The 18,965-nt window shown below is 31.5% G+C and overlaps 1 protein-coding gene across 2 annotated transcripts in view; it reads left to right on the top strand.

Moving 5' to 3' along the window:
• LOC114335071 (cytosolic purine 5'-nucleotidase) overlaps positions 1 to 18,965 on the top strand; it is a 176,565-nt gene that overhangs the window by 36,797 nt on the left and 120,803 nt on the right. Inside the window, exon 1 of one of the 2 annotated variants that reach the window (XM_028285223.2) lies at positions 16,478 to 16,799. The exons of the other annotated variant lie outside the window; for it this stretch is intronic. Coding sequence (XP_028141024.1) covers positions 16,588 to 16,799 — 212 coding nt within the window. The 5' untranslated portion in view covers positions 16,478 to 16,587. Of the gene's footprint in view, positions 1 to 16,477; positions 16,800 to 18,965 lie in introns of those variants that run through there. 2 annotated transcript variants of the gene reach the window in all.

Here is an 18,965-nt window from a genome sequence, read left to right as displayed (position 1 = left end):
CCAGATTTACTCACTGTTGCCAAATGTCACCAATTTAGATAGTTACTTGTGATTAATTGTTTGAATACATTCAATCAATAATTAGAAAATATTATTTTTCAAATTTTATACAAGTGTGTACGTAAAGGATTTTACCATTTATGAATTTAATTTTCAGCTTTTTGAAAAAAATCGATAATCATAATTATTTTATTATACTTTTGGAATATTCTTTATCGGAATATTTTAAATCTTGCAACAGCAACATTTTCCTCCTAGTCTACTGCGCAGTCTGCTAGGAGTTTCTGCAAGCGCAGGAACCGCATAAAAACTAGAGTGAACTAACTGATTCGTATAAGCAAAAAAACTGTGCTAGTACTATACACTTGTATTTCCTTTCTCAAACAGTTTCAGCTACACATTGTGTGACCTTTAAGACTTCCTGCTTTTTTGATAACTCTAAATCATTAACAATGCTAATTTGTTTATATTTATTTTATATTCTACTGTTTACACACATTAGAACAATATAAACTGTTGATATAGTATTTTTACTACAAAAACGTTATTACGTAGGCCAAAATTTTTGACGTAAGAGAACTGTCAAAACCTTAGAATGTGACTTTTCATTATTGCTATGTTTATTATAAACACGGCAATAATGAAAAGTCACATTCTAATGTTTTGACAGTTCTCTTACGTCAAAAATTTTGACCTACGTAATAACGTTTTTGTAGTAAAAATACTATAAGTCTAACATAGCCACTTCTATTTTTATATTATTGTAAAATTTTGGTTTTAGATTAATGCTAATAGAGTAATGCTAGGGTAATGCTTTAATGCTAAACAAGTTTATCTATATTTAGGGAAATAGTGACTTGATGATAAGTATACAGTACATATACAGGGTGCCCAGAAACTCTCCTGACAAAACGAAGACCGGAGATTCTTTAGATGAGTTTAAGACAATTTAACCCAATTCACCTATTAGTCCGAAATTGGTTCCTACGGGAGATAGAGCTCTTTGAAGATGGCGCCTTGCAATTAGATTTTTTTGGAATACCTCCAGAATGCTTCTATTTAGAAAAACGAAAACTGATACGCCTATTTATCTTCCAGAGATAAATCGATTCCATCAATTTCGAATTTCTAGTACCGGTCGTAGGTGTCCGTTTTGGGTAGGGCAGCGGTTATTTTTATCTCATAACTTTTTTGTCTTTAACCTTTAAACATTTTTAAAACACTGGGATATTAAATTGTGCGGTATTCTAGTAGTAACAGGTACTCTTGGTCTAAGTCGGTAGGATACACCGTTTTCTAGAAAAATCGATTTGAATATTTTTCGTTTTTTGAATTTGAAAAAAATTTCTTATAAGTTGGGTTACCGTCGAATGCCAACATGGTCAACCAAACAAAAAGATGAATATGGCGATTCTTATTGTGACATTATTTGGTGTGAATCTGTATTTTGAGTTTACTCCTCCTAGTTTAAATCTTTTCTCTAATTTATGTATATGTCATTATTGAAGATCTATATACTTACTAGAAATTACACTTACTATTTTTAATGACACTGACATTACAAAGAATCGCCAAAATTGTCATATTTCGCCGCTACTCACGCTGGCATCGTTTCATGTACCCCCACTATGGTCACGCACGGAGGGAATAGTATGTTTTTGGGGTTTTTCCCTAAATTTATCTTATTTCATTGACTTCTTCTTTCTTCTTCATGTGCCGTGCTCGATTATCGAACGTTGGCTGTCAGATTGGCTATAGCAATTTTGTTAACGGCAGCTCGGAAAAGGGATGCAGACGATCTGTTATACCATTCTCTCAGGTTTTTAAGCCATGACGTTCTTCTTCGACCTGGCCCTCTTCTTCCGTCTACCTTGCCTTGTATTATTAAATGGAGTATATTATATCTCTCTGGGTGTCGCATAATATGGCCAAAATATTCAAGTTTTCGATTTTTAACTGTTCTGATGACTTCCGTGACTTTTCCCATCCGGTGCAAAACAACTTCGTTACGAACTCTATCCACCCAACTTATTCGTAGGATTCTTCGGTATACCCAAATTTCAAAGGCTTCCAATTTCTTGAGAAGAGTATCTGTTAAAGTCCAACCTTCGACACCGTACAAAAGAGTAGAGACCACATAACATCTCACTAATCCAATTTTAAGATTCAAAGTAATGTTGTTTCCACATAAAAGTTTCTTTATCTTAAAGAATGCAGCTCTGGCCTTCTCTATACGTATTCTAATTTCTTTGCTCATGTCCCAGTTCTCATTTAGATTACAACCAAGGTAGGGGATACTGTCAGTTCTCTCTAATTGTTCACCATAAGCTGTTACTACTTCCGGTTGTATTGGCGTCTTACTGACAACCATCACCTTGGTCTTTGCGGTGTTTAGCTTGAGTCCATATTCATCACACGTTGTGGTAATACTATTAATGAGATGTTGAAGTTCTTAATAATTGCTCGCATTAACACCGTGTCATCCGCATATCTCAAATTATTAATATTGACGCCATTCATTTTGATACCACATTGAGCATTATCCACTGCTTTATTGAAAACAAACTCAGAATACTTAGATGTTAAATATTAGTGGGGACAAAATGCAGCCCTGCCTTACTCCTCTTCGTATTTGAAGTTCTTCAGACGTGTCCCGGCCAATCCTGATGTTTGCACGTTGATGCCAGTAAAGATTTTTGATAATGCGTAGGTCTTTATCATCAATACCCACTTTCTGAAGAATATTTCATTGACTAACCCAGTGGTCGGCAAACTTTTTAGCCAAAGAGCCAAATATGAACATTACAACAATTTAAAAAAAATTGGGAGCCAAATCTGCTTGTTCAGCAAACTTTTATTACACGAAATAAAAGTAAAGCCCTACTACATAGCCCCATCCATAACCCCCAAAAAATTGAAACGTGTATTTTCGTTTCTAATCACCGTAGAAACTTATATTTTCTTTCGTTTTGTACAGGGTTCTATTTTCTACAACACTGTATTTTTTACAAAACTTTTGGCGCAAAATTCATTTTTTTAAATGTTGATATGTAGAACCAAAAAGAGAAAAAACAGCAAACATGAGCTTTTTCAGCTGATCATAAGAATCAGGAATACTATTCCAAGCGTTGAAAATGATCATGTCTTCCTTCTCCAGGTCATTCAAAGCAGACCACTTGTGTTGTGAACATTGTTTTCTTCTCCAATATTTCCAATTCAATACGAAGACGTTCGAACTTAGAGCGCCATACCTCCTTGCTCTTAAATACATATTTCAAAGCTATGAATGCAAATGTTCAAAGGAGAAAATTTCAACTCGGTTATCGTACCATTAAGAGGAATTTTGACAAATGCTAAAGTTTGTAAGTTTGATAAAAGCTAATTTGTCAGAATAAGATGTAGGTAATGTTTTTCCTACCAAGTTTTTCTTAAATGAAAATATTGTGCTTTCCGTGGATATTTGTGCCAGAGCCGCACCTAAGGAGCCAAAGAGCCACATGTGGCTCCGGAGCCGCACTTTGCCGACCACTGGACTAACCTGTTCTAACATCATGTGCCAGATTCAGTGTGATGCCATACCGCTGAGTCCCATTTCCTAGTAGTCGAGGAAATAAAGCTGAAAAAAATGGCAAAACCTCGCAATTTTTTCGTCCAGCATCGATTTGTACAAAAATTTGAGTTTAGGCTCATTACACCCTCTAGTTCATTTTCTATATTGAGCCGTTATACGCTTTTGGTTTTTAAAGGGTGAAAAGCACCCCTTATTGTAAAAAAATATAAAATAACATTTTAAACTTTAATATTGTCAACATTTGGTTCTTATTAGTTACATAATGATTTTTTTATGCTTTAAGATATACTATCATAATATTTCAACCCTTAAAACCACCCTTGTTGGAGCTATATATAAAAAATTTACTTATCCTAAAAGAATAATTTCGGCTTGCATCGATTTACATAAAAATTTGGGATTAGGATCATCTCACACTGTACTTCATATTCTATATCATGCTTAAGGGCGTTGATTATTTTTAGGGCTGTAAACTACCCCTTATTGTCAAAAATTATATAAAAACATTGTAAACTTTAATATGGGTAAAATTTGGTTTTGATTCGTTAAATAATGATTGTTTTATACTTTAGGATATAATATTATAATATTTCAACCCTTAAAAACCACCCTTAATAACATTACAGTTTTTATAAATAGATATTTTAATAGAAATATAGAAAAAAAGTAGAATTAAAGAATTACAAAAACATTTATTTACACAAAAATACGAATTTACAAATATGTACAAATACAATTACAAATAGTTTTTTAATCATCTTCCAGTATACGAACCGGTTCTGTGGTATTATACATACATTGAAAATTATCCATAAGCGGATTATTCGAATTTTTCGAAAAAAATTCGTTTTATAAACATAGCTCCTTCATTTTTGGCGATAGAAAGTTTTTTCAAAAATGACTTTATAAGACTGTGTAAATTAAATTTCGTAAGATCCCTTAGTTTTTAATTAGGGTGGGTTTAAATGGCTCGAATAAGGGTGTGTTTGCTAGTAAATAGAGGTTTTAAACAGCTATATCTAGCTAACTGTTCACTGTAATGAAAATCTATGCACAAAGTAATTTTAGTTATTAAAAAAGCTACAATTTAGTAGTCTATTATTTTTTTCGCATCTCCGGTATTTTCAAAGATATTTTGAAGTAAAAGGTGAACAATGAGAAATTCCAAAAAATTATTTTTTCTTTAAACTCCAATTTTTCTAAAATTAGGCGTTTTAAATAGGTCAAACTTTTTGGGTGTATTGATAATATAAAAATAAAAGGAATTACGGAAAGGTTAAGACCAATTTTTAATTAGGAGGGTAGTTAGGGGGTTGTTTTCACTGATTTTTTCATAGAGAAAAGCAGGTACCGATCTTTTTTTGATCATAAGTCGCTTAATTTTCAGGCTCGAAACTTTTTATTACTATTTTTTGAAAGGGCTAACTGTATACTTGAAAAAAATATTATTTAAATTTTCCTCTAAAAATGCAAAGTTTTTCCGTTATTTTCTTTGAATATTTCAAATTATGCATTTGACGAAAAAAGCTAACTTTTAACATGCCGTATCTCGGTTTGTATTAGTCTTAAGGATATTACAGAAAAAGAATTTGGTTTGTGTTACTAGAAGATACAATTTTGATACCTACAGTTTTTTTGATTAAATGCATATTTTTCGAGGTATTCTCAAAAAACCCTCTAAAAAAGTCGATTTTTTCATCGAAAAACTGTTACTTTCAAGCGCGAATAACTCGAAAAATATTAGTTGTACGAAGAAAATGTAAAAAACATTTTTTTCTTAGAATTACTTTTTACATCGATTTGCGTGGTTAAAATGTAATAAAAAATTCCCGCCCTCGAGATGGGGTGGCAACCACCCCCAAGGTTTTAGCGTACAGCGGCATGATATAGAAAATGATCCTTGGACTATTCCCTACCTTCTGTGAAAATTTAAAATAAATTCATGCTGGACGAAAAAATTGCGAGCCAAAATGCTTCATTTCCTCGACTATAATATGTGATTACTTTTTCATATTTCTCTGGTCACTCTTCGTGTTGATACCCTATTAATGGTGATCTGGGTCCTCTATGCCTTCTCGTTGTCGTAGGTCGTTGTCTTCGTAGTTCGTTAAGTTCCTTAGACTATTGTTCGGATGGTTTCCTAGTTTTTCGTTGACGATTTCATATGTTTTTTCACTCATTTTATCTAGGATCCTTACCTGTTTGGTTTCTCTATACGAACCTTTCGGATATGTGGGTATGTGGAAGTTATTTTTAATATTAGTTCAGGGTAATAAGGTTTTTTCCATGACACTTGAACAGCCAGGGTACTGAAGCGTTTTTTCGACAGGTAATACCTATAAGAGCAAATTGTAACTATTTCCTGCGTAGGATCTGGCGGCCATTTTTATTTATAAACAATTAAGTGTCAAAAAATGGCATTTTTCACTTTTTTTTTTCAAATCAATGGAAAACAGGGAAACTTATGGTTTTTTTAGTACAAATATCTTCGAGACTATGGAAAAAGCTTTAAAATGACGTATTACAAAGTTTGATATACTCATTTATTGTTAATATAATTGCGAAAAAAGGTCGGATGTGCAAAAAAAATATTTTCGCAATAACTGTTGTAAAAATTAGTGTACAGCTTTGAAATTTTTGTCAAATAAGGGTTCTTTGGTGCTTAATATGTGATAAAAATTTCAAAGCGATTCATTCAATTGTTTAAATTTTATTCAAATTGTTTATCCTAGGGAGCATTTTTTTTGCAATAACATAAGTCAAAAGAAAATGACGTTAGAACCATTCCACTGGTGTCAAATGAAAGAGCAGGAGCTATATTTTCAACTTGGTTTAAAAAAAGTGAATAAAAAAATGCATTTATTAGTAATAAATAATTATGCATAAGTATCGTAAATCTTTCCTTATAAACTTTTTATTTTGTTATACAGGGTGCCTGCGTAACTTGGAACCATATGGGAATCTTTTTTAATATCAATTTTACGAAAAAAAGTCATTCTTTATAAAGTGCTCTGCATAGTCTAAAACCTAAGATGCAATCATCAGATATCAAATTTTGTCAACAGTATACGAGGTATGTCAAAAATATGAATTTCGCTCAAGAGCAAACTACCTTTATATTTCAAAATATCAAAAAATTTTATAATGAAAAGTTATTTGTAATTAAAAACCATATTCAAATATGCAATAGCAGCCTTCGACTTGAAAAAAAAATTTCTGAAATTTTCCTAAATTACCGATCCCGAACATCATTTTTATTTATTAGAGACGTAATAACTCTTTTATTAATAATTTTATGAAAAAAAGTTATTCTTCATAAAAATCTGTGCATGGTCTAAACCTCAAGATGCAACTATCAGTTATCCCAGTTTGTTAATTTTATACGAGGTGTGTCAAATAATATGAATTTGACACACCTCGTATAAAATTAACAAACTTGGATAACTGAAGTTGCATTTTGAGGTTTAGACCATGCACAGATTTTTATAAAGAATAATTTTTTTCCTAAAATTATTAATAAAAGAGTTATTACATGTCTAATAAATAAAAATGATGTTCGGAATCGGTAATTTAGGAAAATTTCAGAAATTTTTTTTTCAAATAGATGGTTGTTATTGCATATTTGAATATGGTTTTTAATTAAACATAACTTTTCATAATAAAATTTTTTGATATTTTGAAATATAAAGGTAGTTTGCTCTTGAGCGAAATTCATATTTTTTGACATACCTCGTATACTGTTGACAAAATTTGATATCCGATGATTGCATCTTAGGTTTTAGACTATGCAGAGCACTTTATAAAGAATGGCTTTTTTTCGTAAAATTGATATTAAAAAAGTTTGCCATATGGTTCCAAGTTACGCAGACACCCTGTATAAGAAATTATACATATTTATTACAATTTTTATCAATAATGATATAGATAACATTACTTGGTAATTGTACACTTAAAACGGGGTAAAAAAGTTATTTTTTTTTTGGAAAAAGTTATTCAAAAAGTTTATAAAGAAAAATTGACGGTACTTTTACATAATTATTTATTACTAATAAATGCATTTTTTATTCGCTTTTTTAAACCATGTTGAAAATGTAGCTCATGCTCTTTCATTTGACACCTGTGAAATGGTTCTAAGGTAATTTTTTTCTGACTTATGTTATTGCAAAAAATGCTCTCTGGGATAAACAATTTGAATAAAATTTATACAATTGAATGAATCGCTTTGAAATTTTTATCACATATTAAGCACCAAAGAACCCTCATTTGACAAAAATTTCAAAGCTGTACACTAATTTTTACAACAGTTATTCAGAAAATATTTTTTTTGCAATTTCGACCTTTTTTCGCAATTATATTAACAATAAATAAGTATATCAAACTTTGTAAAATACGTCATTTTAAAGCTTTTTCCATAATCTCGAAGATATTTGTACTAAAAAAATCATAAGTTTCACTGTTTTCCGTTAGACCGGGCAGTATCGTCGCCCCCGCTAGCGCAATTATTCCGATTCGATTTTTTTGCACAAACTTACTCAAAAAGAGATCCTTATAACATATCCACAGGGTGCCGGGCGGTACCGTGGTCGAAAAATTTTTTAAACAATTTTTTTAAAACAAATTCTCAAAAATAATTTTTTATTTCCAAATTTTTTTTTAGATAATTTGGGTCATTCTGAGCAAAAAAGGTCTCCTGTCATTTTTTTCTAAAATTGACTGTTGTCGAGTTATACGCGATTAAAAATTTGAAAAATGCGAAAATGGCCATTTTCAAGGCTTCATAACTCGATCAAAAATGATTATTATGAAATTAAAAAAGTGAAAAAATCAAGATTCAAATACCTTCTTCAGCGTTCTGAAGAGATTTTTGTTATTAATTTATTACAAAGCTGTCATTTTTAGTTATTAACAATTAGCGCTATAGTCCAACTGTATCGTCGCCCCCGTTAACGGAACTATTTCGATTAGATTTTTTTGCACAAACTTACTCAAAAAGAGGTCCTTGTAACATATCCATAGGGTGCCGGGCGGTGCCGTGGTCGAAAAATTTTTTAAACAATCTTTTTTAAACAAATTCACAAAAATAATTTTTTCATTTCCAACAATTTTTTTAGATAACTCGGGTCATTCTAAGCAAAAAAGGTCTCTTGTAATTTTTCTCTAAAATTGATCGTTGTCGAGTTATATGCGATTAAAAATTTGAAAAATGCAAAAATTGCCCTTTCAAGGCTTCATAACTCGATTAAAAATGATTATTATGAAATTAAAAAAGTGACAAAATCAACAATCAAATACCTTCTTCAACGTCATGAAGAGATTTTTTCATTATTTTATTACAAAGCTGTTATTTTTAGTTATTAACAATTAGCGGTATAGTCCAACTGTATCGTCGCCCCCGTTAGCGGAACTATTTCGATTAGATATTTTTGCACAAACTTACTCAAAAAGAGGTCCTTATAACATATCCACAGGGTGCCGGGCGGTGCCGTGGTCGAAAAAAATCTAATCGAAATAGTTCCGCTAACGGGGGCGACGATACAGTTGGACTATAGCGCTAATTGTTAATAACTAAAAGTAACAGCTTTGTAATAAAATAGTGACAAAAATCTCTTCATGACGTTGAAGAAGGTATTTGATTGTTGATTTTGTCACTTTTTTAATTTCATAATAATCATTTTTAATCGAGTTATGAAGCCTTGAAAATGGCCATTTTCGCATTTTTCAAATTTGTAATCACGTATAACTCGACAACGGTCAATTTTAGAGAAAAATGAAAAGAGACCTTTTTTGCTCAGAATGACCCAAATTATCAAAAAAAAAAAAATTGTTGGAAATAAAAAAATTATTTTTGTGAATTTGTTTAAAAAAAAATTGTTTAAAAAATTTTTCGACCACGGCACCGCCTTTGGATATGTTATAAAGACCTCATTTTGAGTAAGTTTGTGCAAAAAATTCGAATCGAAATAGTTCCGCTAACGGGGGCGACGATACAGTTGGACTATACCGCTAATTGTTAATAACTAAAAATAACAGCTTTGTAATAAAAAAGTGACAAAAAACCCTTCAGAACGTTGAAGAAGGTATTTAAATCTTGATTTTGTCACTTTTTGAATTTCATAATAATCATTTTTAATCGAGTTATGAAGCCTCGAAAATGTCCATTTTCGCATTTTTCATATTTTTAATCGCGTATAACTCAACAACACTCAATTTTAGAGAAAAATGGCAGGAGACCTTTTTCGCTCAGAATGATCCAAGTTATCTAAAAAAAAATTGTTGGAAATAAAAAAATTATTTTTGTGGATTTGTTTAAAAAAAATTGTTTAAAAAATTTTTCGACCACGGCACCGCCCGGCACCCTGTGGATATGTTATAAGGACCTATTTTTGAGTAATTTTGTGCAAAAAAATCGAATCGGAATAATTACGCTAGCGGGGGCGACGATACTGCCCGGTCTACGTTGATTTGAAAAAAAAGGGGAAAATGCCATTTTTTGACAGTTAATTGTTTATAAATAAAAATGGCCGCCAGATCCTACGCAGGAAATAGTTATAATTTGTTCTTATAGGTATTACCTGTCGAAAAAACGCTTCAGTACTCTGGGTGCTGAAGTGTCACGAACAGGGTATATTTTTTGTCTTATTACCCTGGCCTATATGGTTTTGGGCTATTTGGATCTTCTTCCTGTTGGTTTTACAGGTTTGGTCCCAAGCTACAGATCCATATGTTATGGCTGGTATTTGGTATGATGATGATTGCCATTCTGTAAATCTTTTTTTGAACATGGCTGCCTGTGACATGACAGTATTCTTCCCTGTGGCACTCCTGCCTCAATCATTCCAACTTCAGACAGGACGTGCTCTATCTGAACCCTTAAGAGCGTAGGCGCAAAATTTCCGGCCAATGCTTTTTAAATGCATTAATTTTTTTCGAATCCTGAAAAAACTAATGAATATTTTTGAAAAATTTAAACGCAGAATGAGGGACTACATTTTAGAATAAACGAAAAGTTTCTATTGAATGAGATATTTGCAATTAAAAATAGTCACACTCAATTTCCATTTTTTTTCACCCCTGTAATTTATTAAAATAAACATTGTAGAAGTTTTCAGGGACTTTCGGACCTCGGTATCGGTAATAATGTAATCTTTCATTCCGCATTTAAATTTTTCAAAAATATTTATTAGTTTTTTTAGGATTCGAAGAAAATGAGTGCATTTAAAAAGCATTGGCACGACATTTTTCGCCTGGGCTCTTAAATGTTTTTTAGCTAGGTACGACGAGAAAATGCACGTCATTGCCTTGTCGTATATAAGTTGGGCCATTTTATGAATGACTCCTTAAAGTGCTACAGTTTGTCAAATGCCTTGTTGACGTCTAGGAATGCAGTATCAGTGTACTTCTTCTGGCTGCTTATTACTTTTGTAGCTCGGTGGAGTGTTCACTTCTGAAACCAAATTGTGCTTCTGGTATCGTACTACAGACTCTTCTTTTAACCTAGCTAGTATCATCCTCTCTGTAACCTTAGGCAATAGGGAGTAGGCTGATTGGTTTGTAGTTTTGAGACAATGTTTCATTTTTTCCTGCTTTCCGAAGCATTATCACTTGTTCTTTCCATTTCTTAGGAAATCGTCTTAGTCTGAGAGTCGCATTTATGATTTTGGTGTTGTATACGATCGCTTTCCGGAGCAGATCTTTTAGTGCCCTGTTTGTGACCCTATCTGGTCTCGAAAAGGCCAATGAATTTCACATACGACTATTTATAGCTGTTGTTGATTTCGAAAAACTCATTCGATTGCATCGACAAGTTAAAAAGTAAAAGGTCATATGCACGTAATATATTCAACCTTCAACCTTGCACTGAAGCTATTTCAAGATTTCAAAATTAGTGAAAAAATTTATAACTTTTTTATTGTTATAAGTATACTACCAAAATTTTTAAGGTTTATTGTAATTTATTTTTACGACACTTATATGGGTTTTTATTAATTTTCAAAATGATAATTTAGTGTTGCTTACGCAATTCTAGTGCAGAAATATAATTAAGAATTCTGCATGTATAATATGTGCATGTATGTCTTAAACAACTCAAGTGGCATGCGGGGCATTTATATTTAATAAGAAAAACCATTTTTTTTTATCCCGACACCAATATGGTAGAAGGGAATTTGATTATATATAAGAAAAAACCAAGACAGCTTTGTAATTAATAAGAGCTATGTAATCAGTATGATGAAAAGCAACTTCAACAGATTTTGGTTTACTAGACTCTAGACTAAGACGAAAAGTTTGAAGGTATCATTAGTAATATTAATTTTACGAAGAATGCTGTTTACCTCGTTTCGATCATACGTCACCCGGATATCATGCATTTCTCCATCAATTGCATCTGCATTATCAATATCAGATAGATTCGTATTATTACTGGTAGAAATAATATCGTTAATATTTTCTTTAAGATCTGTTTGGCAGGATTTCTTCATTAAATCAAACTCCCGCCTGGCCTGTACCTTCATTTTACGAAAGAGCCTGAGCTCAACTGTAGAGTCACTCTTAATAACTTAGAGGGCAGAAATGTATTCTTCCTGAAACTAAAAATATCAATCTTCAAAAATGTACTTAACTCAATGTATTACCAAAATAACATGACATGTATTATGTACCAACATGTAGGTACCTCATAACAATGCTTGTGGATGCAGATTAGAATCTTCACAGATTACAGAATCTGCAGATTACAGTGAAAAATCACTAAGTACAATGGCCAGATATTCAGTTGTGGATAGCTGAGAACATAACTTAATATAGCATTCGATGAAAGATCACATGTTATGTAGTACCAAAAATCTCACCAGGCTTTAAATATTTGGAACAAACCCATGTTTTATTGCATTTAGTACAAGTTAGACTGGACTTGATGAAAACAACTAATTCGTTCTACAAACAAAACAATAGAAAAAGTGGAAAATACTTCATATGCAAACAGATTAATTCACGAACTGTGTCACAAAGATTTTATTAATGATTCTTAAATAGACATATATGCCCTGCAGGAAACAAACTGGAAACGTTAAGCCGACCACTCACGATACTGCCGTATCGTTCGACAAAATCGTCGTTGATATCAATTCTGCAGTACTGCAGCATATATAAACCTTTTTCTCTCTGGTAAAATTGTAACGATTTTGTTGGATGGTTGTGGTCAAACAGGATCAAAATTTTTTCAATTAGTCGAATTCGACAAAATTGAACGATGCCCGACGGCTTAGTATGCCCAATACCAGGTGGACCAAAAGTCAGTTAACCGTTTTGTATATTAATAAAAGCAAAAATAACTGAAATAAAAAAAAACGTTTATTGTTTATTGTAAATAAGTAGGTACAAAGAAGTGCATACTTTACATTTTATGTTCAAAATGTAAACCACCTTCATCAGTACATTTTTGGCAACGCTTATATACAGTGTAACAAGTCTTTCTACAGACTTCCAAGTTGGCACGGAGAACTTCAAATTGGCAAAAACTTTATCTTTAACTACTCCCCACAAGGCAAAATCACAGGGCGTCAAATCTGGCTAACGTGCGGGCCTTTCAATTGTGTCTCTAGAAACTCACGAACTTGCATTCCGTAATGAGGCGGTGCACCGTCTTGCTGAAAATATCGAATACCTTGTAACTGTGGATTATTTGCAAGGCCCTTCACAGAGCATGATATATTTTCTTGGAGACGCTGCAAACTTGCGCGTGACTTTTTGTGATAGCATTAACTGACTTTTGGTCCACCCTGGGATTCAAAAACAAGAGAGTAAAGGAAGGTGTAGCAATAATAATAAAAATTAAATATAAAGATCAAATAAAAGGTTGTCGGTATATATCTCAAAAATACTTTTGGTAAAGTTGAACGCGAACAGCAAAATGATAATCGTAATAGAACCAGAAGATTCCAGATATGCACCATGAGACTTCAAACCTGAAAACGATAAAGAATACTTATTCTATGATAAGCTGAAAACACTAGTAGAAAACGAAGAAAAACAAAATAAATTAGGTACTCATATTATTGGAGAATTTCAATGCCAGAATAGGAGTCGAAGTAATTTCTGGAACAAAACAAGGATTTAACGAAAGAATCAGCACTAAGAACAGAAAAAGAATGTTGGACTTCTGCACACATTCTGCAACTAATGAAATAAGAAGATCCAACACATTATTTGGCCATAAAAATCGACAAGAATATATATTTCAAAATACTAGAGAACAAAGATCAAGCCTGTATGGCTGATGTCATCTAATGTTGGAAGCGTCCACTCTTGTCAACAGAAAGTGTGGCGCTTCGTAATACAACAAGACAACGAAATGAAAGAGCTGGGGAAAATAACACACATAAGAGGGTAACGTGGGTAATCTTCCTTACAGATATGTTTAAAAAAAGAAAACGAATAATTCTTACCAGAAAAACCCACTATAATAACTGACGACAAGACCGAGATATCTCAAAAACACGTAATGAGAGAAGACCAACTAACAAATAAGTTATTGTTATTCTTGTTGGTTAAAAATTTTTAAAATTTTCCATTTTTTTTTATTATTTTAAATAAAGGTACATAACTTCAAAAATACTCTCCGAAAATTTCAGATTGATCGGAGCAAAATTACCGAAAATACATGTATGTGTGGGTGTTTAGATTTATGGCCTTGGTTTGAACCAATTGGCCAGCTCAATTTTTTTTATTTTCATAGACACAATTTCCTAATTTTAACTGATATACATTATATTTTAATAATTACAAACATATATTACATACATTACATTAAAAATACATACTAATATTAAACACTATTACTAAATACTTATATTAAACCACTAATTGATATTAAAATATTTTTTTTCAACGCTAAGACCTAAACCCGATTCAACCTCGCGGAGGTTTAGGCCTTCTTTGTGATTTTTTTTGCTTTTTTTTCTTTTTTTTATTTTGTTTTTTTTATTGTTTTTTAATATTTATATTTTTTTTTATTATTTTTTTCCTTTTTTTTGTTTTTTTATATATTTTTTTTTGATTTTTTTTATATATATATATTTTTTTAAATATCAATTTTCATATTTTTTAAGTGGTTATAAACAATTTTATACAAATTTATATTTCGTGTACATAAAATGGAATTTAAATTGGTGGGGTGAGTAACTCCTACTGTTTGTAGATTCTTATATAACTGTTGATTCAGCATCTGGAAGTTTGCGTAATCGAAAATCACATGCTCTAATGTACCCAACTCCCCGCAAGTGCAGTTTTGAGAAGTGGCCAACCCTAGTTTATTTTTGTGAACTGGATATAAACCATGTTTGTTCCTTGCTCTATTTAAGGTTTTAATGAAGTGCCGATTTGTTTTTTTATAGAAAAAAAATTTATAGAAAACCACGGTTTTCTATAAATTTTTGGTTGGATATCATGAAATCGTATACCTTTAAGAGAGATATCATATTCCAGTTGCCATTGCTCCATTTGTTTTTTCTTAAACCATTGTCGTAGATCAGTGACTGGCATTAATGGTTCTTCTATCATTTCCCCTGTTGTAGTAGCATCCTTGGCAAGTCTATCCACTATTTCATTTCCGTTAATTCCATAATGAGCCTTAATCCAAACCAAAGAAATTTGTTTACCTGTATTCGTAAGTAACTGGATTGTTTCTAAAAATTTTATGATTACTACTGATGAAGTGATTGATAATTTAGTTTGTACTATTGTGTCTACCGAACTTTTGCTATCTGTTAATATAATAAACTTATTCTTGTGATGGATATTAATATACCTCAAAGCTTGAAGAATTGCAAATATATATAAAATTAAATACATCAAATTAAATATATTAAATATTAGTATATTAAATATTAATATACCTCAAAGCTTGAAGAATTGCAAATATATATAAAATTAAATACATCAAAAAATACATATAAAATTAAATTTCCCTACCTTCGCCTTCGGCTCACTTTGCAGTAGCTTCAAGTAGTGAGAAACGTTCAACAAGCTGTTCCCCTCTCTTTTGTAAATTACTCCGATATTCAAAAATATATTCTGGTGTGCATCACTTTACGATTTGATAGACAAGAAAGACAGTGAAAATAAAAGTTGTCAAAATTTTAAACGCGTTTTTCTCAAAACTGCTTTTTTCAAAGGCGGTATACATTGTAACTTAAAAACTACTTGACCGACCCACCTGAAATTTTGCATATATCTTTTCTTTAGACATTTTCGTGAGGTAGCTCTGTCGAGAATGTTTTTGTTTTATGCTTATTTTTTGTATATCAATAATAAATATGTTGATTTTCACCTTTTTTTACACAAAATTTCGTTATTTTGACTTCTGAGTGATACCAAAAACTAAAAAACTCGACATTAAGTAGAAAACTCATTAAGCTAATAAACTTTTTTGAATATTTTGTTTCACCTGATCCAGTGACGAGAAATTTGCCACCGTTGGCTAATTTTTCGATATTTTGTCTTGAAATCTTTTTTAATATTCTTTGAATTGTGTTATGTATGTTTATTTAATTTAGAAATAAAATATTAATTCTACAATAGTTTAAAAAAAAGTCACAAAAATGAGCTTGAAATTTTGATTTCAAACCATACCCCTCCCCTAAATATGAGTTCACAAATAAATTTAGCGGAATTCTAGCCAGTTGTGTCTGAGTTTAGCGAACCGACTATATCTTCATTCCGCATTAGTTATTTCTGATACACCTTGTAGATGTTATTTTTACATCGACCTGATAACAGTGTTGAAGCTACTGTTAGTTGGATCTCGTGTTGCAATCCTTACATCTGATTAATCTACTTTAAGATTGAAAAACAAACTTATTATTATTCATTATATCTTATCACCAGTTATGACCCCCTCTAGGTTACAAAACGCTAATGGTCAAATTGCCGAGACCGTTCTTTAGTTTAGTTAGTTAGTGACACAGTGAAAGTGGTGAAGAAAACCTTTGTTAGTTTCGAGAAAAATTACAGCGAAGATGCCGGACGTTTCGCAAGATCATTTCGAAGTCGATCATCCTCTGGAGCCTCTTCTGACTCCGGAAATTATGCGGGCGAGGGGCAATACGTTGACCATGGAAAATCCCTTCTTCACTCAAAGAAAAAGGTCCGATAGTGAATCTGAAGATATCGAGACTAAATATAGATCACCCTCGCGCATTGCCTTATTCAAGAGAGAGATAGGACACAGGTAACTTTAGATAAATTCTTAAATAAAATTAGTGCATCAGTATTCTCGAGATCCATTTTATTAAACCTCTTTCAATAAAAGATCATCGATTCATTTTGATGCAAAAAACAGGTCATCCGTCGCAAATAATTTACAGTTAAATACTTTATAATGTAATTAAAACCCTATTTTTATCTTGTTCGCTTGATTAATTGCCAAAGTAAAGTAATCCTACAAAAATGGCTAATCACTAGAATAGGTTATGACACGGAGCAAAAAGTGTTTCTAATTCTGGCGAAAATGTTCCAAAAGGTGACAAAAAACACGGTTCAAACGGTTAAATTTTTGTTTGGATGTGAGTACTAACAGCACTCAATACGCGGAGTATTTTTCATTTCCTTTTCATCACTTCATCAATAGTTAACATTCTGTACACACTGTCATTTTTTACTCATTTACTCATATTTTTGCCATTTCACGCTATTTTACTCCAATGCCATCCTATACTACACGGTAGACTTTTCAATCGTTTTGATGCAGTATGAGTTTCTAGACGTTCATTGTACAGGTTGTCTTTTGTGCTCATATATCTACGCCCATATATCCAGTTTGTAACAATTGAATATTGGATAATGGATTCCAATAATGTTCAATCCAGTTCCGCTTTTATTTACACAAAGAAACTTTAAGCAAGTTATTTTTCCAACAAATGGAAAACAAAAACATAATTATTATGTCAATACACATTTTAATCACAAAAATTAACATACTAAAATAAACTGAATTCTTCATTATTCAACATACTAAAACAATGCAATAAAGAGATAATTCCAATATTAAAAAGTACTAGTAGTATGCAGGTATAGTAAAAAAACAATATTTTCGTGATATAAAAACCAAAATAAATGTTTAAACAAATTAAAAAAAAATAAATCTTTATCTATAGGCGCATGTAAACAGTTTTGACAGGACACGGTGTCCTGCTGTGAACTTTGCGTAATAGCTATTTGTATAACAAGGGAGGAAAGTGCTACTTTTCCTCCCGAGAATGAAGTTTACTGCCCGACGCGTAGCGGAGGGCAGTAATCATTCAAGGGAGGAAAAGGTACTTTACTCCCATGTTATACATATGGTTTTTCCACCTTCCTCAAATTAATAATAAGTCATTTTTCATTTTTACTTAATTTATTTATGTAACTAACCAACAAAATTTATTAAAACTAAAACTAACAAGTAGGTACAATATAACTGTCAACTGTCTAATATAAGTCAAATTATTGATGTAAACATTGTTAAATCAAATTAACAATTTACTGTTTTTTACCATTCTGCAAAATACTGGGTGTTTTATAAATAAACGTTAAAATGTATAGATACTTACGTAATAGAAAATAGATATTGTACAGGGCGTCAATAAGTTATATTTCATGAATGACGTCACTTTTACTTTTCCTCCCTAGGGAGGAAAAATATTTTCCTCCCTAGGGAGGAAAAGTACAACTTTGCTCCCTACAATCAGGTCCGGAAAAGTATACTTTCGGTAGAGGTAGGTGGAAAAAATTATTACATAACTTCATACCTAGTGGAGTCAATGGACTTTTTTTCTAACGGCAAAAAATCAAACAAATAGAACTTTTTATAATTTCATTAAGAAATGTATAATAAACCACATAATATCAAAAAGTTCTACTCTAAAAGTGGGTGCTTAATTTTTTTGTCAAACAAATGAACTGCAATATTAGTTGTTTTTTAAAATACCTACGACAATAGAAATTTTAGAAAAAAAAACTTACCTGACCATTGAAAAATTCAGAAAATTTTACACAAAAAATCATATATACAGATTTTTCTAAAATTAAATCTACAGCTTCTATATTTTTTATTTATAACGCTCGAGTAACCTCTCTCAGATTGGCGCAATGTATGGCAGCGTTCGGCGGAGCGCGCGATTTACTTAATATAACCTAACTTTTTAATGAATTGATCAAATTAAATTTTACAAATTGGTAATCAAAGAAGAACATTAAATCTATTTTATAGTTATATTACAAAGGAAGAAAAATATGTGCATAAGTATAAAAAAAATTATTTAAAAATGGGGTACTAATACAATTTTACCCATAAAAATCTGAAACATACACAAATTACTTTTCAAACATAGTACTAAACGATGTTTCATTAAAAAAA

This window comes from Diabrotica virgifera, chromosome 1 (genome assembly GCF_917563875.1).
Source record: "Diabrotica virgifera virgifera chromosome 1, PGI_DIABVI_V3a".
Lineage (NCBI taxonomy): Eukaryota > Metazoa > Arthropoda > Insecta > Coleoptera > Chrysomelidae > Diabrotica > Diabrotica virgifera.
The sequence above is the reverse complement of the archived record's forward strand: the minus strand, read 5'-3'. Positions and strand labels throughout refer to the sequence as shown.